Source organism: Trachypithecus francoisi, unplaced genomic scaffold (genome assembly GCF_009764315.1).
Source record: "Trachypithecus francoisi isolate TF-2019V2 unplaced genomic scaffold, Tfra_2.0 Lachesis_group0, whole genome shotgun sequence".
Taxonomy (NCBI): Eukaryota; Metazoa; Chordata; class Mammalia; order Primates; family Cercopithecidae; genus Trachypithecus; species Trachypithecus francoisi.
In genome coordinates, this window is record NW_022681453.1 from 16395672 (window position 1) to 16421115 (window position 25444).

Genomic DNA, 25444 nt, shown 5'->3' on the forward strand with positions numbered 1-25444 from the left:
GAAATTGCAATGGGGACTAGGGCTGGGCAGGAGTGGTGACAGGTGGTGAGGCCAAGAGTACCACCCTACCTACCCAAATACGCCCTTTTATCGTATCCCTCCATCACCTGGGCCCCTTTATAACACAGTCCATGGCTGCCAATGGACCAGACCCTAGAGGCTAGAGACCCTAGTATTGGCTGCAGGACATCTATCACAATAGCCAGCCAGTTAGCTGCTGCCAGTGGCATAGGAGGATTAAAAGCTGGACCCAAGGTTTGGAGCACCTGCTATCTAACTGGCTTAAGCTGCATAGGGCCCAGGAGAAGACCTGTGTCAAGTGTCATGTGGTTTTTGGATAGAGGTGCTGATACACTCAGCCAGCACAGACCCCAGAAGGTATGTAACTCAGGGATCCTTTCTGGGTAACCTGCAGGGGCTGGGTTGGAGACTGTACACCATGCCAAGAGGCTGTGCTGACTTTAGGATCCATGGGGCAGCCAGAATACTTACTGAGCCAGAGAGGTGGTCACAACATGTGGTGAGGCTTGGGAGGGGGATTGCCTACCCTTGGAAAGAATGACAGTAGCACTGTATACAATAAACAAAAAGATTTGTATTAGAACATATACACTCAGGGAAGAAAGAGGTATCATCATCAAATGTGGAATGTTGAAGAAATAGTTAAAATAAATAAAGACTCCAAGTGCAGCTAAGGCTGGCTCAGGCTGGGGCTCACAGAGGCCACTGCACATCAGCTCCAGGCTGCAGGAGCCACCACCTGGCCATACCGGCCTCCTCCCTGACACAGCGCAGCTGTGCCTGGGACACAGAGTCTCTCTCAAGTACTGGAGCAGCTAGCAAGCTCACTCCCCACTCTCCTCACTTATCTCTGTAACAATGTCTATCAGGCTCTGGAGCCCGAAGATATAGCCAGCATCCTGGCCCTCATGCACCACAGTGTCCTCGCCATACAGCCTGCAGGTGGTGTGTGCAAAGTCGATCATGCGCACATCTACAGAGCTGGCGCCGATGGGTTTGTAGGCATAGGCACCAGCAGACTCATCAGCTGATTCCTCTGACAGGTCCTCCAAATCCTCAGCATCTGAGTCCAGGACCACTTCGGGCCGCTCCTTGCCATCATAGATGACCAGCAGGGAGCTTGAGTAGAAGCGGTAGGACTCCTGTCGCTCCAACACTGCCTTGAGCTCAGTCAGCTTCTTGAGCACAGGGCCCAGGAGTTCACGGCGCAGGTACCGCCCATTGTGGAAGAACTGGAAAAGTGCCTCCTTGAAGCCCTGCACCGACAGCTTCCGTCCATGGTACTTGTTCATGAACATGAGCTGCCCACTGCCTGCTTGGTACACCTGTAAGAGAGAGACCAGCAAGTCAGGGGCTGAGGGTCATATCAAACCCTGGACTCTGGGTGGCGGCGGCATGTGAAAGCCCAAATCAGATAAAGTACACGAGTTGCACATGAGTCACTATCCACTATACTCTCTAATCAGCCCACACCTGGATGCAGTCATCCAACCTGGGTTTGGTCATTGTGCCCCAGCACCCCAACTCAACATCTGGGTCACTGGAGACGCCCTAACCCTCTTGCCTTCTTCCCTACTATCCACAGATTCTGGACTCAGCTAACCAGACCAATCTGAGAGAGAATCATGCAGGCATGCATGCTTTCTTTTTCAACCAAAAAGCAACAGACTCGTGTGGGGTCAAATCTGGAATCTTTTTATTTTAAGACAGTCTCGCTGTCGCCCAGGCTTGAGTGCAATGGCGTGATTTCAGCTCACTGCAACCTCTGCCTCCTGGGTTCAAGCTGTTTTCATGCCTCAGTCTCCCAAGTAGCTGGTATTACAGCTGTGCACCACCACACCCAGCCAATTTTTGTATTTTTAGTAGAGACAGGGTTTCGCCATGTTGGCTGGGCTGGTCTCAAACTCCTGACCTCAGGTGATCCACCCACCTTGACCTCCCAAAGTGCTGGGATTACAGGCGTGAGGCACTGCACCTGGCCTGGAATCTTTTGAGAAAACAGGACTATGCCAGGGTGAGGAAGTGACAGCCACTCGATGCCCTAGCCAGCCCTAGCATCCCCCTCACCTGCATGCCACACACACGCACACCAATGACTGCAGATGTGCTCTGCTGACATTTTCGGATCTGGTTGGCTGCCTTCTCCTCTGAAGCATCATCACCGTGTTGTCGTGTGCCCATCTTGAGGTCAAGGACACAAGGCACCTCGTAGCGGGAAGTCAGGTTTTCCAGTAAGATAAATTCTGAGTAGTTAAGAAGAATATCCCCAAAAGGAAGTGCTACTGCATGGGTCCTTGATACTCTCAAGGACCTGGATGCAGTGACCCAGAGAAGCCTGAACCCACAGGATACTCCATTAGTCCTGCCATCACCCACACAGGGAGTCCAGAGCTGACTAGAAAGCTGAGAGACACCTTTACTTCTTGTCAGGGAACTGGCATGAAAGCAGCCTGCACCTGGACTCAACAGAGGCCTGGGCTCTTCCAGCCTGGGAGACACACACACCATTTCCTGAACTCTTAGCTAAGTGTAGGACTAGGGTCCAAAAACAAAGTCCTCAGTTACAAGTAGAACATCAAGAAACTTCAGTAAATCCTGTAGCCTTAAATGTGAACTGGAAATATCAGTATAAACTCACGAAAATAGTTTTCTCTTTAAGCATCTGCTTCCCAGCTGTGTGCACTAAAAAAGGTCTAGAAACAATGACCAGAAATAATGAGTGTCTCTAGTGCACAGAACATTGTCTCATCGTTTCCCATTCAAGGAATCAGTACTCCCTAGAGCAGAAACTGGTAAACTATGGCCCAGTGCTTGCTGTTTATGGCCTATAAGCTAGAAGTGGTTTTTACATTTTTTAAGAGACCAAAAAATAGATAAAGGCTAGGCATGGGGGCTCATGCCTATTATCCCAACATTTTGGGAGGCTGAGGCAGGGGGATCACTTGAGCCCAGGAGTTTGAGACCAGCCTGGGCAATATAGTGAGACTTCACCTCTACAAAGGGGAGGAGAGGGGCGGGAAGGAAGAGGGCTGGGAGTGGTGCTTCATGCCTGTTATCCCAGCACTTTGGGAGGCCAAAGCAGGTGGATCACCTGAGGTCAGGAGTTGAGACCAGCCTGGCCAACATGGTGAAACCCCGTCTCTACTAAAAATACAAAAATGAGCCGGGCGTGGCAGCAGATGCCTGTAATCCCAACTACTCGGGAGGCTGAGGCATGAGAATCACTTGAACCTGGGAGACAGAGGTTGTAGTGAGCTGAGATCACACCACTGCACTCCAGCCTGGGGGACAGAGCAAGACTCTGTCTCAAAAAAAAAAAAAAGAAAGAAAGAAAAGAAAGAGAGAAAGAAAGGGAGGGAGAAAAGAAAAAAGAAAGCAAAGAAAAGGAAAAGGAAAAGGAAAGAGAAAAGAAAAGAAAAAGAAAGATTTCCTTATGCACAGCTCGTGTCCCAGTGGCAGTCTGGTGAACCAGGACTGAGAGGTCAGTCTCCTCACCCAAACACCCCAGCCCTTGGCAGGTGAGCAATGTTTTGAGACTTCTGAAGAGTCTGAAAACAGAGGGCAGCCCCTTGCCCTCTTCCTCTAGGTTACCTAGGCTAAAGCCCACCTGATGCAAGCTGGCCCCTTCATGAGGCACCCCTTACCCCCCAGAGACCCATTATTATACCTCACTCCTCATCATCTACACTCCTAGGCCAGTAGCTGCCCTGAGGGAAGTGATTATTTGCCCATAATTATCATACAGGGTGTCCTGGAATAACCCAGGTAGGAGAAACTCAGCCATGACTATAAAAACCCAACCTCTCTCTCCAAGCTCCAAGGGACTTCCTCATTTCCTCTCCTCTTACCCTCAAATGCAGAGATGCCCATGAACAAAGGATACTGTACTGGTTCCGATGCTTTGCATTCTCCTTCATTCTCTGTAACTGTTGCTGGTGACATTTCATGCTCCAAGGGTTATAGTGTTTAAGCTGGGAACTTATATTCCCCTTCTTCTCTACAGTGTAGTATAAGACTTCAGATTTCTTTAGCCACTCAAATTCTTCTTCTAACTTATGGCTATAAAGAGATAAAGACCAATAAATCAGTATGTCTTATCAGAATTCAGAAGGCTGGGTGCGGTGGCTCACGCCAGTAATTCCAGCACTTTGGGAGGCCAAGATGGGCAGATCACTTGAGGTCAGGAGTTAGAGACCAGCCTGGCCAACATGGTGAAACCCTGTCTCTAATAAAAATACAAAAATTAGCCAGGCGTGGTGGTGTGCTCGGGAGGCTGAGGCAGGAGAATCACTTGAACCCGGGAGGCAGAGGTTGCAGTGAGCCAAGAAGATCATGCCACTGCACTCCAACCTGGGCAACAGAGCAAGCAAGACTCCAAAAACAAAACAAAACAAAACAAAACAAAAAAATCCAGGGTTAAAGCACAAAGAATCTTTCTTTTTTTTTCTTTTTTTTGAGATGGAGTTTCGCTCTTATTGCCCAGGCTGGAGTGCAATGGCGCGATCTCAGCTCATTGCAACCTACGCCTCCGGGTTCTAGCGATTTTCCTGTCTCAGCCTCCCAAGTAGCTGGGACTACAAATGCATGCTACCACACCTGGCTACTTTTTGTATTTTTAGTAGAGATGGGGTTTTATCATATTGGTCAGGCTGGTCTCGAACTCCTGACCTCAGGTGATCCGCCCGTTTTGGCATCCCAAAGTGCTGGGATTACAGGCATAAGCCACCGTACCCGGCCAGAAACGTTCTAGAGTAATGAAAAGTGACTTCTTGATGTGGTGGTGGCTTACCATGTACACATTTGCCAAAACTCTTTGAACACTTCAAATGGATGCATTTGAAAGTTGATTTTAGAAAATAAAATAAGGGACCAGCCATCCACTATTTTCTACAGCAAAAAGAACTTAAGATCAGCCCTTGCTCCCCAGCCCTGTATGTGGAGAGCCTTCACTGCCCTCTTCTAGGCAGTGGTACCACCTAGCCTCCAGTACAACCAGGTTCCCCTGACTCCAAAAGCTGGCAACTGGGAAAACAGGAACTGAAATTCCATGGGACTAAGTTAACCTACTTAGTTAGCTACATTACATGTACCTTACTTTATATATATATACTATTTATATTTTCACAAGCTTTGCCAAGGTGCAGCAGTAGGATGGCCCTGCTTAGGGGGATCGCTGAGTTTCAGGGATGCCCAACTGCCCATTTTGTCCCCCACCATTGGTGAACAACCTGAGGTAAAAGGATAGCTCCTCTCTTGGTCACTGCTACATCTCCAGAACACAGCCTGGCACAGAGCAGTCATACCCAAACTGGCAGGATCTAACCAGAGTCAACTAAAGAAAGAGGCTGAGCATGCCATGTGGGAATTGGCCACTGAATGACAGGTACCTACTAAATCCACTTGAGTCCTTAGCTCCAGGGAACTGGGCTGTAAACAAAACCCCCAACACTTCCCCTCCCACATAGCCCAGAGTTGTCCTCTGTCTACACTCACCTCTTCATTTTCTCCTCTTTACGGTGCTGACGCACCCAGTCCTTAGGGGTCTTTTCTGTTTCTAAGACATGGTGTTTTTTGTTTGTTGTCCACCTTAGGAGCTTACTTTTTGGTTCACAGTCTGAATTATCTACAATGTCCACAATTCCATGGTCCCCTTTTAATGGATATGCTATTAGACACAAGTTCCTGTCTTCATCTTCTTCAAAGCGCACAGATACCACACCTGGAAGGGGGTGAGGAGCAGAAAGAACTTTTAATTCCACAGGAAGAAGCACTGTAAGTAACATGATTGTAACATTTGTTTTTTTCTTACCCAGTTCCTTAGTCTCTATGTTGCCAGAGGCCCCAAACTCATCTGCAAACTTAACAAATATCAAAACAGCTAGAAAAGATGACACCATACAAGACAAGCAATTAGGGAGCAAACATGGCCGAGAGTCTTCTCTTATGTACTCAACGAGGCAAGAGCCAAAGAATTACAAGACACATTTTTCCATCATTGAAAATGTTTATTAATTTTTATGTAATTCTTCTAATCCTAAAAGACTGAAAACATTGCTCTTTATAGTTTGCGGGAATTTTTAATGCCCTAAACAGAAACTCCAACAGCCTCATGGCTTGCTTTAAAGCAGAGCCTGAATACAGCGGGAACACAGGTTTGCCTGAGGGTTAAGAAGCATCCAAGAATAAGGGAAGACTGGGTAAGCAAAACAAAATAAAGGGGCAAACAAAACAAACCACACAGCACAAGACACCCTAGCAAAGGCTTCCCACAGTGCCCCCACGTGGGTAGGCACCCAGGCCTTTTGTTCTTTTAAAATATGTTTTTATTGGTCTTTGCAGTCTCACGTCACAAAATAACAAAATGAACACAAGGCAGATAGAGTTGGCTGGGGAGCACAGACATGTGGTGGCCTTGAAAGCAGCGTTCCCCCTTAAGTCTCTAGAACCTGCCATGAGTAATTAGACAGTCTTTGAGGATGGGGCTGTCAGGTGGGGGCGTTTCAGCAGGTGCCGACGAGCGCCTTACAAACGACTGGCTGAACACCTTTCCTCCCAGGCCTCTCTGCCCCAGCATCACTCAATCTGCTCAGTCCTTGCTGCCCGCCCGCTCGACTGCTGCAGGGGAATGCGTGCTCAGAGAGAGACGACACTTCTGAGGTGGCTCCCAGCTCTGGGTGCAGAGGAGCTGGGGTGGGGGGTTCAGGCCACACTTCCCTGTGGCCACAGGGGAAAGGACCAGGGGAAAAAATGGGGCAGGGACGGACAGCTAACAAGGGGCCTTTGGCTTTGTCCTGGAAAAAAACAACAGAGAAGGACCAAGTGAGGGCCCCCAACTCCCCCATCCCCACCGCAATACACATGCATATTCAGAGTACAGAGAAAGGCACCCAGTACGTTCTGTCCTTAAAGACAATGTTTCAAGAGTCCCAAAAGAACCTAAGTTGTTCTAGAGTCCTTTATGTAACCAGGTAATGCACATTTAAAATTAATTTATTTAATGGATTCTTCCTAGATTTATAAAAGTCTCCCCCACTCCCCAACAAAGACCCCACCATGCTGGTGGCTGCTCATGTCCCCTATAAAATACATTATAAAAAGAAATCAGAAATTATCATATGTGAATCGAAAGGTTGCTTTCACATAGCAATTTTGGGGACATTCTGTAACAGCAAAGGGCTTGGGCTAATCAGCACAGGCCTCCCACTCCTGCATTCCATCTGACTCAACCCTGCTCCCCCGGCCTACCTAATCACCCGGGCTTCTGGTTTCCTGGAGGACAAAAAGCAGGCGGCAAGTATTCTGGGTTAAAATCCTCCCAAAGTCTTCCCCCACTGTCCCCCCAGTGGGGAACTATGGGTTACTGTGATCAAGAGACACCTGAACATAAAACACAACTACACTTCTACCAAAATCAAACTCATATCCACAAAACAAAACAGAATTGAGCAATCTTACCAGGGCTGAAAACTGAGGGTGTGAGATGCTGGGCTGAGGGCCAGGAGGAGGAGAAGGAGGAGAGGGAGGGAAAGCACAGAGTGGGAGGGAGTGAGGGCTCCAGGGATGGCTGCCAGGGCCTTCCATGGCCACGATCCCTCACATCTCCTCACCAGTGTGGCAACCCCTCAAGCAGCTGGGACTTACCTTTGTACTGGGGAGTGAATTTGCGCATCTCAGCAGGGAGGGTCTCGTAGAACTGATGTTCCCTTGGGACCAGGGGCTTGCACAGTGTTGTCTCATTGAAGCGGAGCACGCATGAGTGCCCCCCGACCTGGTGGACAAAGGGCTCCAGCAGGACGCCTTTGGCGCGGGGCTCCACATCCATGGCCCTGAAGGCTGGGCTCATCCTCCGGGCGCAGATGGCGGGGAGACGGAGGCAGCGGAGTCCAGCGGCCAGTACGTCTTCCGTCTGTTGTCTGTGTGTCCCTCTCGTCGTGGCTCCTTGGCTTGTTCTGGCCAGGATGCTCTGCTGGAAGCAAACACAATGATGACATGGGGGTTCGAAGTAGCGTGGGAAGTGCCTTAGAGCTGCTCACCCTGCTCCTCCAGCAGAAAGACAAAGACAGTCTGAGCTCTTGCGGGACTCCGCCCATGCCACCCACCTTGGCCCCTCCTTCTCCGGCAGAAAAACAAAAACACTATGAGCTCATGGGGCGGGGTTAGATGCAGACAGGCAGGGAATGGGTTCCAGGGGCCCTAAAAAGGCAGAGGTCCCACTACGGTGTTAGAAAGCCACTACCGCAGGCAAAACTGATGCCATGGTGAGGTGAAATCACAATTTCATGCCTAATATTTGGATTAAATCTTACCATTTTCTAATAAGAGTGTCAAGCTTTAAGTGGGTGATGCCCAAGTCTCCCATTAATTTTATACACACACACACACACACACACACACACACATACATTTTTTTTTTTTGAGATGGAGCCTTACTCTGTTGTCAGGCAGGAGTGCAGTGGCACAATCTCGGCTCACTGCAACCTCCGCCTCTCGGGTTCAAGCCATTCTCCTGCCTCAGTCTCCCGAGTAGGTGGGATCACAGGCATGCACCACCATGCCCAGCTAATTTTTGTATTTTTAGTAGAGACGCGGTTTCACCACGTTGGCCAGCATGATCTTGATCTCGTGACCTCGTGATCTGCCCGCCTCGGTCTCCCAAAGCGCTGGGATTACAAGCGTGAGCGACCGCACCCAGCCCCATTAATTATATTTTTATAAAATGCATTTAAATACAGGGAAAACCTGCTTACTTCATTATCTAGTAAGACTCCTTATTTACTTGTCCAGTTTGTTTATGCACACTGTTCCTGCCCAAGGCCAAAGACAAGCCCCATTAACCTTATTAGCAATGGAACTTGGGTCCAGTTTTAATGATTAACAACTAAAAACAACTGATCAATGCTGGTTAACTCCATTTAAAAAGATACACAGTGTTCTAGGTCACTATTTTTATCAGTTCTATCCTGATCACCGAAAGCTGGTACACACCTTTAAACCAAAGTTATGCTTTTGGGGCAATCAGGGCTCGCATCCACTCGCTCAGCCACACACTGGATGCTGCATCAATGAAGCACACCTCTGTATGCACCTTGTTAACCGGTTCAGGTCATGTCACACTCGTTCTCTGTTTTGTCTAATTTACAAGTTATGCAGTCTCTACTAGCATTATTTACAGGGCTTGAGTTATATTTCAGTGTCTGTACAGAGATTTTACTGGGAACTCCTTCAGTTCCCATGACTCCAACTGAGAGAGGAGTGAGGATGGATCTGCAGGAGATGTGCCCTCTGACCTCTAATATGGGGAAAGCACCTATTATGTATCAGGCTCATGACAGGAATTTCTTATGTCATTTGGTCCTCATGACACTTTCTTTGCGGTAGACACTACTCTCCCTATTGCAAACAATGAAGCTGATTAGAGACGGTTAGGAAACTCACCCAGGGCCACAGACAATAAGCCACTTCTCCCAAGTGAATCCCACACAGCTGTCTCTAGGGCACATGATCTCTGGCACTGCCCAGCTTAATTTTTCCTTTCTTTTTCTTTTGAGATGGACTCTTGCTCTGTCACCCAGGCTGGAGTGCAGTGGTGAGATCTCGGCTCATTGCAAGGTTTGCCTTCCGGGTTCACGCCATTCTCCTGCCTCAGTCTCCTGAGTAGCTGGGACTACAGGTGCCCGCCACCACGCCCGGCTAATTTTTTTGTATTTTATTTTAGTAGAGACAGGGTTTCACCGTGTTAGCCAGGATGGTCTTGATCTCCTGATCTCGTGTTCTGCCAATCTCGGCCTCCCAAAGTGCTGGGATTACAGGCGTGAGCCACCGCACCCGGCCCAGAATAGTTTTAAAATAAAACTATAAATATAAAACTGTGTATCTGTAATGAGGCCGGGCACGGTGGCTCACGCCTGTAATCCCAGCACTTTGGGAGGCCGAGGCGGGTGGATCACAAGGTCAGGGGATCAAGACCATCCTGGATAACACGGTGAAACCCCGTCTCTACTAAAATACAAAAAAAAAAAAAAAAAAAAAAAATTAGCCAGGCATGGTGGCTGGCACCTGTAGTCCCAGCTACTCAGGAGGCTCAGGCAGGAGAATGGCATGAACCCGGGAGGCGGAGCTTGCTGTGAGCCAAGATTGTGCCACTGCACTCCAGCCTGGGAGACAGAGCTAGACTCTGTCTCAAAAAAAAAACAAACAAAACAACAACAAGAAATCTCTTGCTAACCACGGAGATGAGGAAATAAATATTAAAAAAAATTTTTTTTTTTTTGAGACGGAGTCTTGCTCTTTGCCCGGGCTGGAGTGCAGTGGCCGGATCTCAGCTCACTGCAAGCTCCGCCTCCCGGGTTTTACCCCATTCTCCTGCCTCAGCCTCCGGAGTAGCTGGGACTACAGTCGCCCACCACCTCGCCCGGCTAGTTTTTGTATTTTTAGTAGAGACGGGGTTTCACCGTGTTAGCCAGGATGGTCTCGATCTCCTGATCTCGTGATCCACCCGTCTCAGCCTCCCAAAGTGCTGGGATTACTGGCTTGAGCCACCGCGCCCGGCCTAAAAATATTTTTTTTTTTTTTTTTTTGGAGACAGAGTCTCGCTGTGTCGCCCAGGCTGGAGTGCAGTGGCCGGATCTCAGCTCACTGCAAGCTCCGCCCCCCGGGTTTACGCCATTCTCCTGCCTCAGCCTCCCAAGTAGCTGGGACTACAGGCGCCCGCCACCTCGCCTGGCTAGTTTTTGTATTTTTTTAGTAGAGACGGGGTTTCACCATATTAGCCAGGATGGTCTCAATCTCCTGACCTCGTGATCCGCCCATCTCGGCCTCCCAAAGTGCTGGGATTACAGGCTTGAGCCACCGTGCCCGGCCTAAAAATATTTTTTAAAATAAAAACTATCGGCCGGGTGCAGTGGCTCATGCCTGTAATCCCAGCACTTTGGGAGGCCGAGGCAGGCAGATCACCTAAGGCCAGGAGCTCGAGGCCAGCCTGGCCAACATGGTGAAGCCCCGTCTCAACTAAAAATAACAAAAATTAGCCGGGCATGGTGGCACACGCCTGTAATCCCAGCTACTTGGGAGGCTGAGGTAGGAGAATTGCTTGAACCCAGGCGGCGGAGGTTGCAGTGAGCTGAGATCGCGCCACTGCACTCCAGCCTGGCAACAGAGCGAGACTCCGTCTCAAAAAAAAAAAAAAAAAAAGAAAAGAAAAAAATAAAAAACTAAAAACCATTTTTAGTAAAATAAAGCCAGGAAGGAAACAGTCAATGTCTGACTCTGAAAGGATGTCTTGTGGGAAACACCAAATTGACCTGTCTGGGTACATGGCATCAAACTACCATCAACCTCAGGAAAACTCCATAAAAATCAAGTCCACTGCTCCATAAAATCAGGACATCTATCATCCTTGATGATGAACACATTTGCCTCCACATCCAGCAACAGGAGAGGAATGAAACAAAAATATTTTTTTCATACAATTGTGTGACAGACTATTAGGATACCACAAAGAGCTTTCTTATCAATTTTATATTTTTTAACCAGGAGAAAATGCTTATGATATACCTTTTTTTTTTTTTTTTTTGAGACAAGGTCTCCATTGTTAAGGCTGCAGTGCAAGTGGTGTAATCTCAGCTCACCGCAGCCTTGTCCACCCAGGCTCAAGTGATCCTCCCACCTCAGCTTCCCAAGTAGCTGGGACAACTACAGGAACACACCACCACATCCAATTAATTTTTGTATTTCTTTTTTTTTTTTTTTTTTTTTTTTTTGAGGCGGAGTCTCGCTCTGTCGCCCAGGCTGGAGTGCAGTGGCCGGATCTCAGCTCACTGCAAGCTCCGCCTCCCGGGTTTACGCCATTCTCCTGCCTCAGCCTCCCGAGTAGCTGGGACTACAGGCGCCCGCCACCTCGCCCGGCTAGTTTTTTTTTTTTGTATTTTTAGTAGAGACGGGGTTTCACTGTATTAGCCAGGAGGGTCTCGATCTCCTGACCTCGTGATCCGCCCGTCTCGGCCTCCCAAAGTGCTGGGATTACAGGCTTGAGCCACCGCGCCCGGCCTAATTTTTGTATTTCTGTGTAGAGATCGGGTTTTGCTACGTTGCTCAGGCTGGTCCTGAACTCTTGAGCTCAAGTGATCCTCCTGCCTTGGCCTAACCAGAGTGCTGGGATTACAGGCGTGTGCCACCAAACCGGGACGTTTATGATACACTTTTCTTTTTTTTCTGGGACAGAGTCTTGCTCTGTTGCCCAGGCTAGAGTGCATGATCTCACCTCAAGGCAACCTCTGCCTCCCGGGTTCAAGAGATTCTCCTGCCTCAGCCTCCCGAGTAGCTGGGTCTACAGGTGTCTGCCACCAAGCCCGGCTGATGTTTTGCATTTTTTTAGTAGAGACGGGGTTTCACCATGTTAGCCAGGATGGTCTCGATCTCCTGACCTCATGATCTGCCCACCTCAGCCTCCCAAAGTGCTGGGATTACAGGCGTGAGCCACTGCGCCTGGCCTAACTTGCATTTTTTAGTAGAGACTGGGTTCAGCGTGTTGGTCAAGATGGTCTCAAACTACTAGCCTCAAGTGATCTGCCCGCCGCAGCCTCCCAAAGTACTGGGATTATAGGCATGAGCCACCGCACCCAGCCTCACTTATGATAAACTTTTAAGTTACAAGAAGGAAGATGGGGCCGGACGCGGTGGCTCACGCCTGTAATCCCAGCACTTTGGGAGGCCGAGGCGGGCAGATCACGAGGTCAAGAGATCGAGACCGGACTGGGCAAGCTGCATAGTGAGAGCCACTCTCTAAATAATTTTTTAATTAGTCAGGCATGGTGGGGAGACTGAGGTGGGAGGATCACTGGAGTGCAGGAGTTACAGAATTCTGTGAGGTATGATCATGCCACTGCACTCCAGCCTGGGTGACAGAGCAGGACCTTGTCTATTAATAAAATAAATAAATAAATAAATAAAGACTTGATATTCACAAGCCTTCTCTGAAAGAATTATTCAAGGATACACTACAGCTTGGCCAAGTGTATTCAAGGATACACTACAGCTTGGCCACGCCTGTTATCCCAACACTTTGAGAGGCTGAGGCAGGTGGACTGATTGAGCCCAGGAGTTCGAGACCAGCCAAAGCAACATGGCAAAAACCCCTCTCTACAAAAATAATAATAATAATAAAATAAACAAAAAATAAAAAAATATAAGAAGGACAGGTGCAGTGGCTCACGCCTATAATCCCAGCACTTTGGAAGGCCGAGGCAGGTGGATCACCTGAGGTCAGGAGTTCGAGACCAGTCTGCCCAACATGGCAAAACCCAGTCTCTACTAAAAATACAAAAAATTAGCTGTGCGTGGTGGTGGGCACCTGTATTCCAAGCTACTCAGGAGGCTGAGGCAGGAGAATCACTTGAACCTGGGAGGTGGAGGTTGCAGTGAGCCGAGACCACGCCATTGCACTCCAGCCTGGGCAAAAAGAGTGAAACTCTGTCTCAAAAAAAAAAAAAAAAAAAAAAAAGGCCAAGGCAATAGGATCACTTGAGGCCAGAAGTTCAAGACCAGTCTTGGCAATACAGCAAGACCCTATCTCTACAAAAAAATTAGCAAGTTGTGGTGGTGCACATCTGTAGCCCTAGCTACTCAGGAGGCTGAGGCAGGAGGATCTCTTGAGCCCAGGAGTTTGAGGCTGCAGTGATCTCTGATCATACCACTGAGCTTCAGTGTGCATGACTGAGTGAGACCCCATGTCAAACAAACAAACAAAGTTGGGATCAACTATCCTTGAGGAGTACTATGGTGACCCTTCTGTTCTCTCTATAGAAAGCTGTAATATTGCTATTATAGAAAGCGGTGGTCAGGCCAGGTGCAGTGGCTCAGGCTTGTAATCGTAGCACTTTGGGAGGCAGATCGCTTAAGCTCAAGAGTTCAATACCAGCCTGAGCAACATGGTAAAACCCCATCTCTACTAAAAATACAAAAACTAGCTGGGCGTGGTAGCACGGGCCCACAGTCCCAGCTACTTGGGGGGCTGAAGCAAGAGAATAGCTTGAACCTGGGAGACTGAGCCTGCAGTGAGCCTGGTGACAAAATGAGACCCTGTCCCCCAAAAAATAAAAAGGCAAGCAAGCGGTGATCAAAATGCTGCCCCAAAATGTAGGGAGGTAAGTACTGTAGAACTTTCTTCTGCATTTTTAAATGTGTAACTTTTTGTGATTTTTATCAATCTAAACATTCACTTTCTTACCTAATTTTGTTTTCATATTTCTACATTATTTTGTTTAAAGATGGCATTTATAATCACATGTATAATTACAAATTATATATTTATGTTATATATATTTATATTATTTTATATAAGCTTCAGACACCACAAAAGCTGCCCTATACTAACTAGGTGGTAAGATCATGATTGCCCGCTTTTCAGTTTTCTCAATGTTTCAAACTTCTTATAATATCCTCCAACTCTGAGCACACATTACCTTTATAACTGAGAGAGAAAATACTGGGGGAAGAGGAGGATTCAAGATTGAAACAGGAAAACACAGATGGCTGCCTGGCTCTTGATGGTTTAAAATCCATCTAGAAACAAACACTGATCCAGCCCACCCTTCATACTCAGAGCTTCACTCCAAGTGAGAATAACAACCACAATACACACTGTCCTTAAGGTGTATACAAGGTGCTAGAAGGTCAGAGCCCTCAATAGCATTTCATTCTGGTGTGGTGTTATGTTATGTTATGTTATGTTATGTTATGTTATGTTATGTTATGTTACGTTACGTTATCTTTTGAGACGGAGTTTCGCTCTTGTTGCCCAGGCTGGAGTGCAATGGCCTGATCTCGGCTCACCACAACCTCCGCCTCCCAGGTTCAAGTGATTCTCCTGCCTCAGCCTCCCAAGTAGCTGGGATTACACGCATGCGCCACCACGCCTGGCTAATTTTTATATATATTTTTAGTAGAGACAGGGTTTCTCCATGTTGGACAGGCTGGTCTCAAACTCCCAGCCTCAGATGATCCACTCTCAGGCTCCTAAAGTGTTGGGATTACAGGTGTAAGCCACCATACCCAGCCTCATTCTGGTTTTAATAAAGAAGAAACCACGGATTTTAACTGGAGTGATTTCATGAAAGTCATACAACAATGTAGCTTCTTCCCCCAAAACAGCAGATTCTGTTCCAAAAATCTGGACAAATCTCAGCTTTTCCATAAGGGACACAGTAGCCTCTCAGCTGCTTCTCCTTTCTAGAACCACCAGCACGACTATGCTGCCCTATCTCTTTGCCTCATCTGACCAGGTTTCTGGAATGACAGACTAGAGGGCTCCAAAGTAAGGGAAACAGGAAGAAGGAACTTTCAGCCTACCTAGAAATATGTTTATCACCAGCCTGGGCAAGATGGGGACACCTTGTCTCTACCAAATATAAAAAGTAATAGCCAGGTGCAATGGCGTGTACCTGTGGTCACAGCTACTTGGGAGGCTGAGGTGGAAGGGTCACTGGAGCCTGGAAGGTCAAGGCTGCAGTGAGCCGTGATCACACCACTGTACTCCAGCCTGGGTGACAGACCGAGACCCTGTCTCAAAAAAAACAAAACAAAACAAACAAACAACAACAAAAAAATAATAAAAAAGAAATGTTTATCTGAATAACCTGCTAGAATTATAAAGAATTTTAGCAATTTTTAAAAGCTTCTAGATAAAACAACGATTGATTCTAAGGTCTCGTATGTCCCCTTTATCAATATATCAAACTTTATTTTGTTTTAAGAGATGGGGCGGCCGGGCGCGGTGGCTCAAGCCTGTAATCCCAGCACTTTGGGAGGCCGGGACGGGCGGATCACAAGGTCAGGAGATCGAGACCATCCTGGCTAACACGGTGAAACCCCGTCTCTACTAAAAAAATTTTAAAAAAAAGCTAGCCAGGTGAATGGCGTAAACCCGGGAGGCGGAGCTTGCAGTGAGCTGAGATCCGGTCACTGCACTCCAGCCTGGGCGACAGAGCGAGACTCCGTCCCAAAAAAAAAAAATGGGGGCTCGCTATGTTGCCCAGGCTGGCCTCAAATTCCTGGTCTCAAGTGATCCTTCGGTCTTAGCCTCTCCAAGTGCTAGGATACAAGGCATGAGTCATCTGGCCAAATGTTCTTAGAAATAGCTAAATGGATTCTGTACACATATCAGGAATTTTCAGTTCTCTTGTAAAAGCCAGTTACCCCTTTTTCAAGGACAATTCTCAGTCTCCCGTCTTCCACCACATTGTAAGAAAAGTAACTCAACAGGAACACAGAGAAGCAACTCTCTCAGACTAAAGCCAAAATTGCTCAGAGGTCTCAATCTCTGAGGGATTTTTGCTACCTCAAGTCACAGTTCTCTCATATGCCAGTAAGTAATGGTCCCATAGGGCCAGTGTGGTGGCTCACACCTGTAATCCTAGCACCTGGAGGCCAAGGCAGGAGGACTGTTTGAGCCCAGGAGTTTGAGAACAATCCTGGCAACACAGTGAGACCTTGTCTCTACAAAAAATAATTAGTCAGGTGTGGTAGTACATGCCTGTTGTCCCAGCTACTTGAGAGGCAGAGGTGGAGGGATCACTTGAGCCAGAAAGCTCAAGGTTGCAGTGAGCCGAGATCATACCACCACACTCCAGCCCAGGTGACAGAGCGAGACACTGTCTCAAACAAACAAACAAAAAAGTAACGGTCCATTAGCTTCAGACAAGATTATACGTTTCCTGCCAGTGGGCAATGTTTACCCCGTTTAGCTCTTAGCTCACTGCCAAACCCAAATGACACATGAATTCATCCTCAGCAGTTTTAATCTCAGCAGTATGGGAAGATGAGGTAAGAGGATTGCTTGAGCTCAGAAGTTTGAGACCAGCCTGGGCAACACAGTGAGACTCTGTCTTTAAAAAAATGTTTTAAAAATTAGCCAGGCTTGGTGGCACATGCCTGTAGTCCTAGCTACGCAGAAGGCTGAGGCAGGAGGATCACCTTAGCCCAGAAGGTCGAGGTTATCATGAGCTATGAGACTGCCACTGCACTCTAGCCTGGGTGACAGAGTGAGACCTTGTCTCTAAAAAAAGTAAAAATAAAATAAGATTGCATTTCAGGACCAGCAGTGAAGGCCAACAAGGTACTTCCAGTTTTAACATCTTACTCTTCTCTTGCTCATTACAAGGAGCTTAAGTTATTTTCCAAAGTAAAAACAGTCTTTGAGTGTGAGATAAATCATCCTAGGGGTCCTGTCCCTTACTTTCTCAGGACTCACCTGCCCTCATCCTGCTGCTCATGTTCATTAGTTTTGTTTTTGTTTTTTTTTTTTTTTTTGTTTTTTTTTGAGACGGAGTCTCACTCTGTCGCCCAGGCTGGAGTGCAGTGGCCGGATCTCAGCTCACTACAAGCTCCCCCTCCTGGGTTCACGCCATTCTCCTGCCTCAGCCTCCCGAGTAGCTGAGACTACAGGCGCCCGCCACCTTGCCTGGCTAGTTTTTTGTTTTGTTTTGTTTTGTTTTTTTTTTTTTTTGAGGCGGAGTCTCGCTCTGTCGCCCGGACTGGAGTGCAGTGGCCGGATCTCAGCTCACTGCAAGCTCCGCCTCCCGGGTTTTACGCCATTCTCCTGCCTCAGCCTCCCGAGTAGCTGGGACTACAGGCGCCCGCCACCTCACCCGGCTAGTTTTTGTATTTTTAGTAGAGACGGAGTTTCACTGTGTTAGCCAGGATGGTCTCGATCTCCTGACCTCGTGATCCGCCCGTCTCGGCCTCCCAAAGTGCTGGGATTACAGGCTTGAGCCACCGCGCCCGGCCTAGTTTTTTGTATTTTTTTAGTAGAGATGGGGTGGTCCCAATCTCCTGACCTCGTGATCCGCCCGTCTCGGCCTCCCAAAGTGCTGGGATTACAGGCTTGAGCCACCGTGCCCGGCCTGTTTTTGTTTTTTTAAGACAGGGTCTCACTCACGTCTCCCAGGCTAAAGTGCAGTTGGTGTAATCACAGCTCACTGTAGCCTTGCCTTCCTGGGTTCAAGTGATTCTCCCATCTCAGCCTCCCAAGTAGCTGGGACTACAGGCACATGCTACATGTCGAACTAATTTTTTGTTATTTTTAGTAGAGACAAGGTTTCGCCACGTTGCCCAGGCTAGTCTCGAATTCCTGGGATCAAATGATCCGCCTACCTCAGCCTCCTGAAGTCCTGGGATTATAGGCATGAACCACTGAACCAGGTCACACATCTATTAGTTTTTAAGCCCCAGAATCTAAACCTGCCAGCTGCCAACTGGCACCCCTGTAAGTGCCACCCTCCCAAATCCCCCAGGACCTTGTCTCCTGGATTTACAGTCCTCCTCTGGCCTTCCCAGTGTAAATGCAGCATTCTGACTAACCCATAAAGTCTTCAACGTGAGACCCTAGAAGTTGCTGTGTTAGTTCCAAATGCCCAGCAGAGAATCTACAAAGGGCAGAGGTAGCCCAAAAACCTGAGGAAGAGACAGACACTTTTATCCTCATGCTCAGATACAAACACAAAGCAAGAAAAAGCCCAGCCCCTTCAGTAGTGGGTCTGTAATCAACTGGGCTCTCTCTCCTCCAGAGGCACTTGCCTGGAAGAACAGATACTGTTCGGCCGGGCGCGGTGGCTCAAGCCTGTAATCCCAGCACTTTGGGAGGCCGAGACGGGCGGATCACAAGGTCAGGAGATGGAGACCATCCTGGCTAACACGGTGAAACCCCGTCTCTACTAAAAAATACAAAAAACTAGCCGGGCGATGTGGCGGGCGCCTGTAGTCCCAGCTACTCGGGAGGCTGAGGCAGGAGAATGGCGTAAACCCGGGAGGCGGAGCTTGCAGTGAGCTGAGATCCGGCCACTGCACTCCAGCCCGGGCGACAGAGCGAGACTCCGCCTCAAAAAAAAAAAAAAAAAGAACAGATACTGTTCAAGGCATGACACCTTTTACTGCCTTACAAGTAAAACTTCTATTCATAGTAGATGAAAAATTGAAAATCTTCAGTAAGAATTAACTAATTTAAGAAGATCATAATCTCAGCAACGTGCAAAAAGTTGGTTTAACAAGTTATTTGTTATTGTTTTTCTTTCAGGTTGTTCAAGCTCATAAAAATATACATTCCTTGGTCAAGTATACTACAATCAGCCCTCCTTTCTTCCTTGAATAACTAGGCAAGTTCTCAAAAAATATGATGACTCTTCAGCACCAGAGCTAAGCAGATACCAGGTGTGCACACCTCCTTAGGGTACCCCATAAAAGCAGGTAAACTGCTTACCACCACCCCCTGCTGATGAGGAAGGAACCATAGCACAGTCCACAGACACCAAGTATAAAGCACATCTAAACAAATGGACATCAGAATGAAAGTGGGCAGGCTTGCAGTTAGGTTAATCCCCAAACAAATGTGGCTGCAGCCTCAACAATACCATCAAATTTGTGTAGAAAAGGGATCTCTGACAAATGCAGTGGCTCACACCTGTAATCCCAGCGCTTTTGGACACTGAGGATTTTTTCTGGATGCTTTTTTCCTGCTGAAGCAGGAAGATTGCTTAATGCCAGGAGTTCAAGACCAGCCTGGGTTAAAAAGAGTGAGACCCTGTCTTTACAAAAAAAGTTTTTTTGTTTTTTTTGAGACAGAGTCTTGCTCTGTCGCCCAGGCTAGAGTGCAATGGCGTGATCTTGGCTCACTGCAAGCTCCACCTCCTGGGTTCACGCCACTCTCCTACCTCAGCCTCCTGAGTAGTTGGGACTACAGGCACCCACCACCACGCCCGGCTAATTTTTTGTATTTTTTTTAGTAGAGACGGGGTTTCACTGTGTTAGCCAGGATGGTCTCAATCTCCTGACCTCGTGATCCACCCGCCTCAGCCTCCCAAAGCACTGGGATTACAGGTGTGAGCCACCGTGCCCAGCCTACAATAAAATTTTAAAAATGAGCTGGGCCGAGTGGCATATGCCTGTGGCTCCAACTACTTGGGAGGCTGAGGCAAGAGGATCACTTAAGCCCAGGAGGTTGAGGCCATAGCGAGCTATGATCGCTGCAGTGCCTTCCAGCCTGGGCAACTGAGTGAGACCGTCTTTATTTAAAATCTATATGTACAGGCTGGGCGCGGTGGCTCACACCTGTAATCCCAGCACTTTGGAATGCCACGGTGGGCAGATCACTTGAGGTCAGGAGTTCAAGACCAGCCTGGACAACAAGGTGAAAACCCATCACTACAAAAATACAACAATTACCCAGGCGTGGTGGCAGACACCTGTAGGCCCAGCTGATTAGGAGGCTGAGGCAAGAAAATTGCTTAAACTCGGGAGGCTCGCTGCAGCGAGCCAAGATCATACCACTGCACTCCAACCTGGGCAACAGAGTGAGACTCCGTCTCCAAAAATAATAATAATAATAATAATAATAATAATAAATATATAAATCTCAGACACTTGGACATATATAAAAATCTGAATTGGCAGTAGTTATACCAAAAAGTCATATCCAATGTTAGTTTCACACTTGCAAAGCAAAAATAACCTACTATTCTTATAAAACAAACACTGAAGGGGGACGTGAGATTTTTGCAATCCCCATGAAAGCTGAGACAAGCTCACATAGCCCATGGGTCATCTCATTTGAGTGTGCAGCTTTAGTTAGGAAGGCCTGTTGGCCCCGAAGCAGCCCAAACTAAAAGAGCAAGACAAGGTTCAAGGCAAGGAGCCGGCCGGGCGCAGTGGCTCAAGCCTGTAATCCCAGCACTTTGGGAGGCCGAGACGGGCGGATCACGAGGTCAGGAGATCGAGACCATCCTGGCTAACCCAGTGAAACCCCGTCTCTACTAAAAAATACAAAAAAACTAGCCGGGCGAGGTGGCGGGCGCCTGTAGTCCCAGCTACTCGGGAGGCTGAGGCAGGAGAATGGCGTAAACCCGGGAGGCGGAGCTTGCAGTGAGCCAAGATCCGGTCACTGCACTCCAGCCTGGGCGACAGAGCGAGACTCCGTCTCAAAAAAAAAAAAAAAAAAGGCAAGGAGCCATAACAGGTGGGCTCTTCTAACAGGTGGGGTTAAGGTAGAGTAATATGGCCTGGGGAACTTGGGCCATAGCACCTCAGGGTCAGACCAAGCAACGTGGCAGCCTTCCACAAACCCAGACTTAGGAGATGTAGCCCAGGTTCCAAATGGGCACATTCTCACAAACTAAATGCAAAAGCAACAACACTAGAGCCAGATGTTCTGCTTCTTGTTAACTAACACGTTTCATTCCATTTAAAGAAGTTTTACTCTTCCTTAGGTTTGGGATTAGACATTCTAATTTCGAAAACACATAGGAGTGTCTCAAGTAAGATAGGTGGATACATAGAGAAAGCAAACAACATTAATTAGCCAGGTGTGGTGCCAGGCACCTGTAATCCCAGCTACTCGGGAGGCTGAGGCATGAGAATAGCTTGAACCCAGGAGGTGGAGGTTGCAGTGAGCCGAGATCGCACCACTGCACTCAGGCCTGGGTGACACAGCGAGACTCCATCTCATAAAAAAAAAAAAAAAAAAAAACCCTGAATTTTAAAGGGAGTACATCCCAGAAATCTGTTTAGTTTTATTTTTTTGAGACAGAGGCTGCCGCCACCACGCCCAGCTAATTTTTGTATTTTTAGTAGAGACGGGGTTTCACCATGTTGGTCAGACTGGTCTCAAACTCCTGATCTCAAGTGATTCGCCCACCTCGGCTTCCCAAAGTGTTGGTATTACTGGTGTGAGCCACCACCCTCGGCCCTTTATTTTTCCTTTTTGTTTTTTTGAGACAGAGTCTCACTCTGTCACCCAGGCTGGAGTGCAGTGGCGCGATTTTGGCTCACTGCAATCTCCACCCACTGGGTTCAAGCAATTCTCTTGCCTTAGCCTCCTGAGTAGCTCAGATTCCAGGCACCTGCCACAGTGCCCAGCTAGTTTTTGTATTTTTAGTAGAGATGGGGTTTCACCACGTTGGCCAGGCTGGTCTTGAACTCCTGACCTCGTGATCCAACCGCCTTGGCCTCCCAAAGTGCTGGGATTACAGGCGTGAGCCACCAAGCCTGGCCCTGGCCCTTTCTTTAAAAGGTAGGGCAGGCCAGGCATGCAGGCTGAGCGTGGAGAATGGCGTGAACCTAGGAGGCGGAGCTTGCAGCGAGCCAAGATCGCACCACTGCACTCCAACCTTGGTGACAGAACGAGACTGTGTATCAAAAAAAAAAAAAAAGTAGGGCAGTGATGGGGATGGGCACAGTGTAGATGAAACAAGATTGGCCAGCAATTAGTAACTACTGAAGCTGGTGATGCGTGAAAGACCCAAATCAACTGTGCGTCATCTCGGCAAATTGACTTCTCCAAATCCTGAGGTGGGCTCTAAATTCAATTTTTGGAGAAAAGGACATTTCCTTGCCACCAGAATATACTGTAAAACACAACTACTTCTTATTACTTTTATTACATGGTACACAAACGGGCAAAAACATAATTTATTTAAAAAAACAAATATATGCTTTAAAATGTAATAACATGAGAATAATCAACTGCTTACTTTCTAATGTACAAGAGTGTGTTCAATTTGTTACTTAAGAAGATTATCTCACTAGGTGAAATAACTTCACTTAAAGGGAAAATTCTTCCCCAATGCATCCTCTTTATGAGCCAAACAATGGAAAATTTTCACCCCAGCAAGCTGGCCTCAGGGAGGTTCAGGCTCATCCCTGTTGCCTAGATACCAGTGACATCTCAGGAGCTTACAGAAGGCTCTGGCATCCCTCTTGGAAGGGAGACTGGCAAAGGTTCATCAGTCAGTGGTTGCTCCTTCTTTCCCGGCACATTCCACTGCTCAGACAGATACAGGGCTAGCATACAGTGTACCTGTCTGTCACCTAGGAAGCTTTGAAGCACAAAAGAAGTCTATTATATCTGTTACACTGATTTCTAGATCTCCCAGGTCCCTGCCTTGCTCCCTCCCTACCCAGGCCCTGCATAAAAAACAAACCAAACAAACAAAAAAACTAGTTTCTACAACTGTATCAACTCTAGTCCTTGTTCTTATCCATTTGATTTCTTTCTCTCCTTTTTTTTTTTTTTTTTTTTTTTTGTAGAGACAAGGTGTTGCTATGTTGCCCAGGTTGATCTTGAACTGCTGGGCTCAAGTGATTCTCCATCTGATTTCTAACAATGCCTGTGAATTCTACAGTCACAAAACAGGTAAATCTATCGAAATGACAATGTCAGACAAGACCACAGAAAATAGAAAAAAAAATTTTTAATGACAGTTAATAGTTTAACTTTTCTCAAAAAAAAAAGTTACTAGGCCATCAACTTGCCTATTATGTCAAATATGATAAAGTATTCATTTGGCCCTTTCTAACTCTGATAGTGGCTAAAGTTAAAACAACACCCTGAAGCTTCTCTTTAAATACTTAACACCCAAGTTACAAGATGCAATTATACAAACCCCACAGCAACAACCTATATAAATAAGCATCTTAGTTCACTTAAAATATTACCTGGCTACAACTGCAAATACAGCAAACATTTTAAACACTAGAATTCAACAAAATTACTGTAATCATGGTCCTTTATCAAAAATATCATAGAACTGATGATCTACAACATTTTTGTTACTACGTTCCAAAGTTCCAGTACTTTTTCTTAAAACTATTCAAGATGATTTTTTGTTCCATGTACATTCTGCTACGGAAATGCTTAATTCCAAGCAGTGACTAGTTCTATTTCCTCTGGTATTTAAGAGCACTAGATTTTACTGGTTTCTACATTTTATTTTCACTCATTTTTCTGCTAATGTAGTTTTCTTGATATATGAAACTGAATACAATCCTAAAATGAAATAAGGCATTAGGATGCAAAAGACAAAAGCGGTCTCTAATCAAATGTAAAGAGTGGAAATATCACTATAAAGGTGTCCTCTTACCCATTTAAAGGCCTTTTTTCTACAGTGAGGTTAGGTGTGTAGATTCCCTCATCGAACACGATCTGACGGGCCCAAATGGCATTCAACATTCAAAATGGCTGCACATCTGCCGACCCCAGGTAACAGTACCTGAGGCGCTCAGCTGACTCCCTATCCAAAGATCTAGGAAGAAGACCCCCCAACCCGCCAAATACCTGGGGAGATCGTGGCCGCCAACGACCTGGGGAGACCCCTCAATGACACCGTAGATCTTGCGTTCCCCAAGACCCGGGGAGATCTCCTCAATGACCAGGAAAGATCCTGCCCCCCCCCCACCAAGCCGGGAGACCTCTCCAATGACCGGGGAAGATTCTGCACCCCCAAAATGAGGGAAATCTCTCCCTCAATGATCAGAAGAAAAATGCTCCTCCCAAATTACCCAGGGAAATCGAATCCACAAGGACCCCAGGAGATTTCCCCCACAAAGACCACGGAAGAAGTCCTTCCCAAATAACCTGGGAGACTCCAATGATCAGAGACCCCATCTCCCAGTAGCCCCAAAAAATCTCCCTCAAAGCTCCTGGGGCACTAGGGCCATAGGACGCGAGCGTTACCTGCTGCCTCAGCCGGGTTCCTCGGCGGTTCCGTCCTATTGTTTCTCTCGCACCAAAATGGCTGCAGCCAGGCCGAGCCCCGCCCCCTGCACCTCGCTCCCGGTGCCCCTCGCTATTGGCTCGTCCTAGGAGCTGCGCACGCGGACTGGACAGCCTGAAAGGCGCTGTTGCTAGGGTGCCAGGATTCGCTGCAGCAGCTTCCGGAAAAGGCGGTGACTGGGGGCGGGGCCAGAGAGCGCGGAGCGTTGTCCCCGGTCGGGGAGGATGGTCGGGAGGTGTGATGGGCGATTGGGTGGACAGACTAGCTGCGAGCCGATGGACAGCAGGATACCTGGGAAGCAGATGGATTGACCAACAGTCCTGGTTTGTTCAGTACTGAGGGATTTCGCAGGATGCAAGAATTTCAATGCTAACACAGAGACAGTCCACTACAAACTGGGAGGTTGGTGACTCTCGCAGATGGATAGAAGACTGGATGTGAATAGACGGAAAGAGGGACAAAAGAGTGACTGCAGACGGTGGACAAAGAAATGGTTATATATACAGACAGACAGATTATTAGATATGGAAGGATAGACAGAGAAGTGGCCATAGAGTCTTCTGGGGACTGGTGGATGACCCAGTGCCCAACCCAGCTCCCATCAAGCTCCACACCACAGGGCTTGTCTGAGGCTCATTTGTCTTGGGCCTGTGTTGGGCAGAAGGGCTCTCACCTGACTGAATGTGAGTGTAGCTGTGAAAGGCAAAGGAGAGGGTTAGTGCCACTGAGAGTGAGCAGAGCCTCCTACCTGATCTCTGCTCTTTCTGTAAAGAAGGCCAGTGTTGCAGCCCTGTGTACTGGGTATTTGCAAAGGTGTAAATTCACTCATACACTCCTTAATTCAACAAGTATTTATTAAGCACTTACACTCCGTATTGGAAATACAG

The 25444-nt window shown here is 47.6% G+C and overlaps 1 protein-coding gene across 6 annotated transcripts; it reads right to left on the reverse strand.

The window, feature by feature from the left end:
• Window positions 1-575: 575 nt before the first annotated feature.
• Window positions 576-24652, reverse strand: IP6K2 (inositol hexakisphosphate kinase 2). Of its 6 annotated transcripts, none has more exons than XM_033206527.1 (7): window positions 24518-24605; window positions 22668-22880; window positions 7663-7984; window positions 5515-5740; window positions 3905-4080; window positions 2089-2264; window positions 576-1346 (listed from the first exon to the last, which is right to left on the reverse strand). In XM_033206527.1, the coding sequence occupies exons 3-7, from the start codon at window positions 7862-7864 to the stop codon at window positions 846-848; spliced, it is 1281 nt and encodes a 426-aa protein (XP_033062418.1). In that variant the 5' UTR covers window positions 7865-7984; window positions 22668-22880; window positions 24518-24605; the 3' UTR covers window positions 576-845. The 6 variants fall into 6 exon arrangements, with proteins under 6 accessions (XP_033062418.1, XP_033062429.1, XP_033062406.1 ...); XM_033206538.1 differs by having other exon boundaries at window positions 7663-7987; XM_033206515.1 differs by lacking the exon at window positions 22668-22880 and having other exon boundaries at window positions 7663-7987; window positions 24518-24639.
• Window positions 24653-25444: the final 792 nt, after the last annotated feature.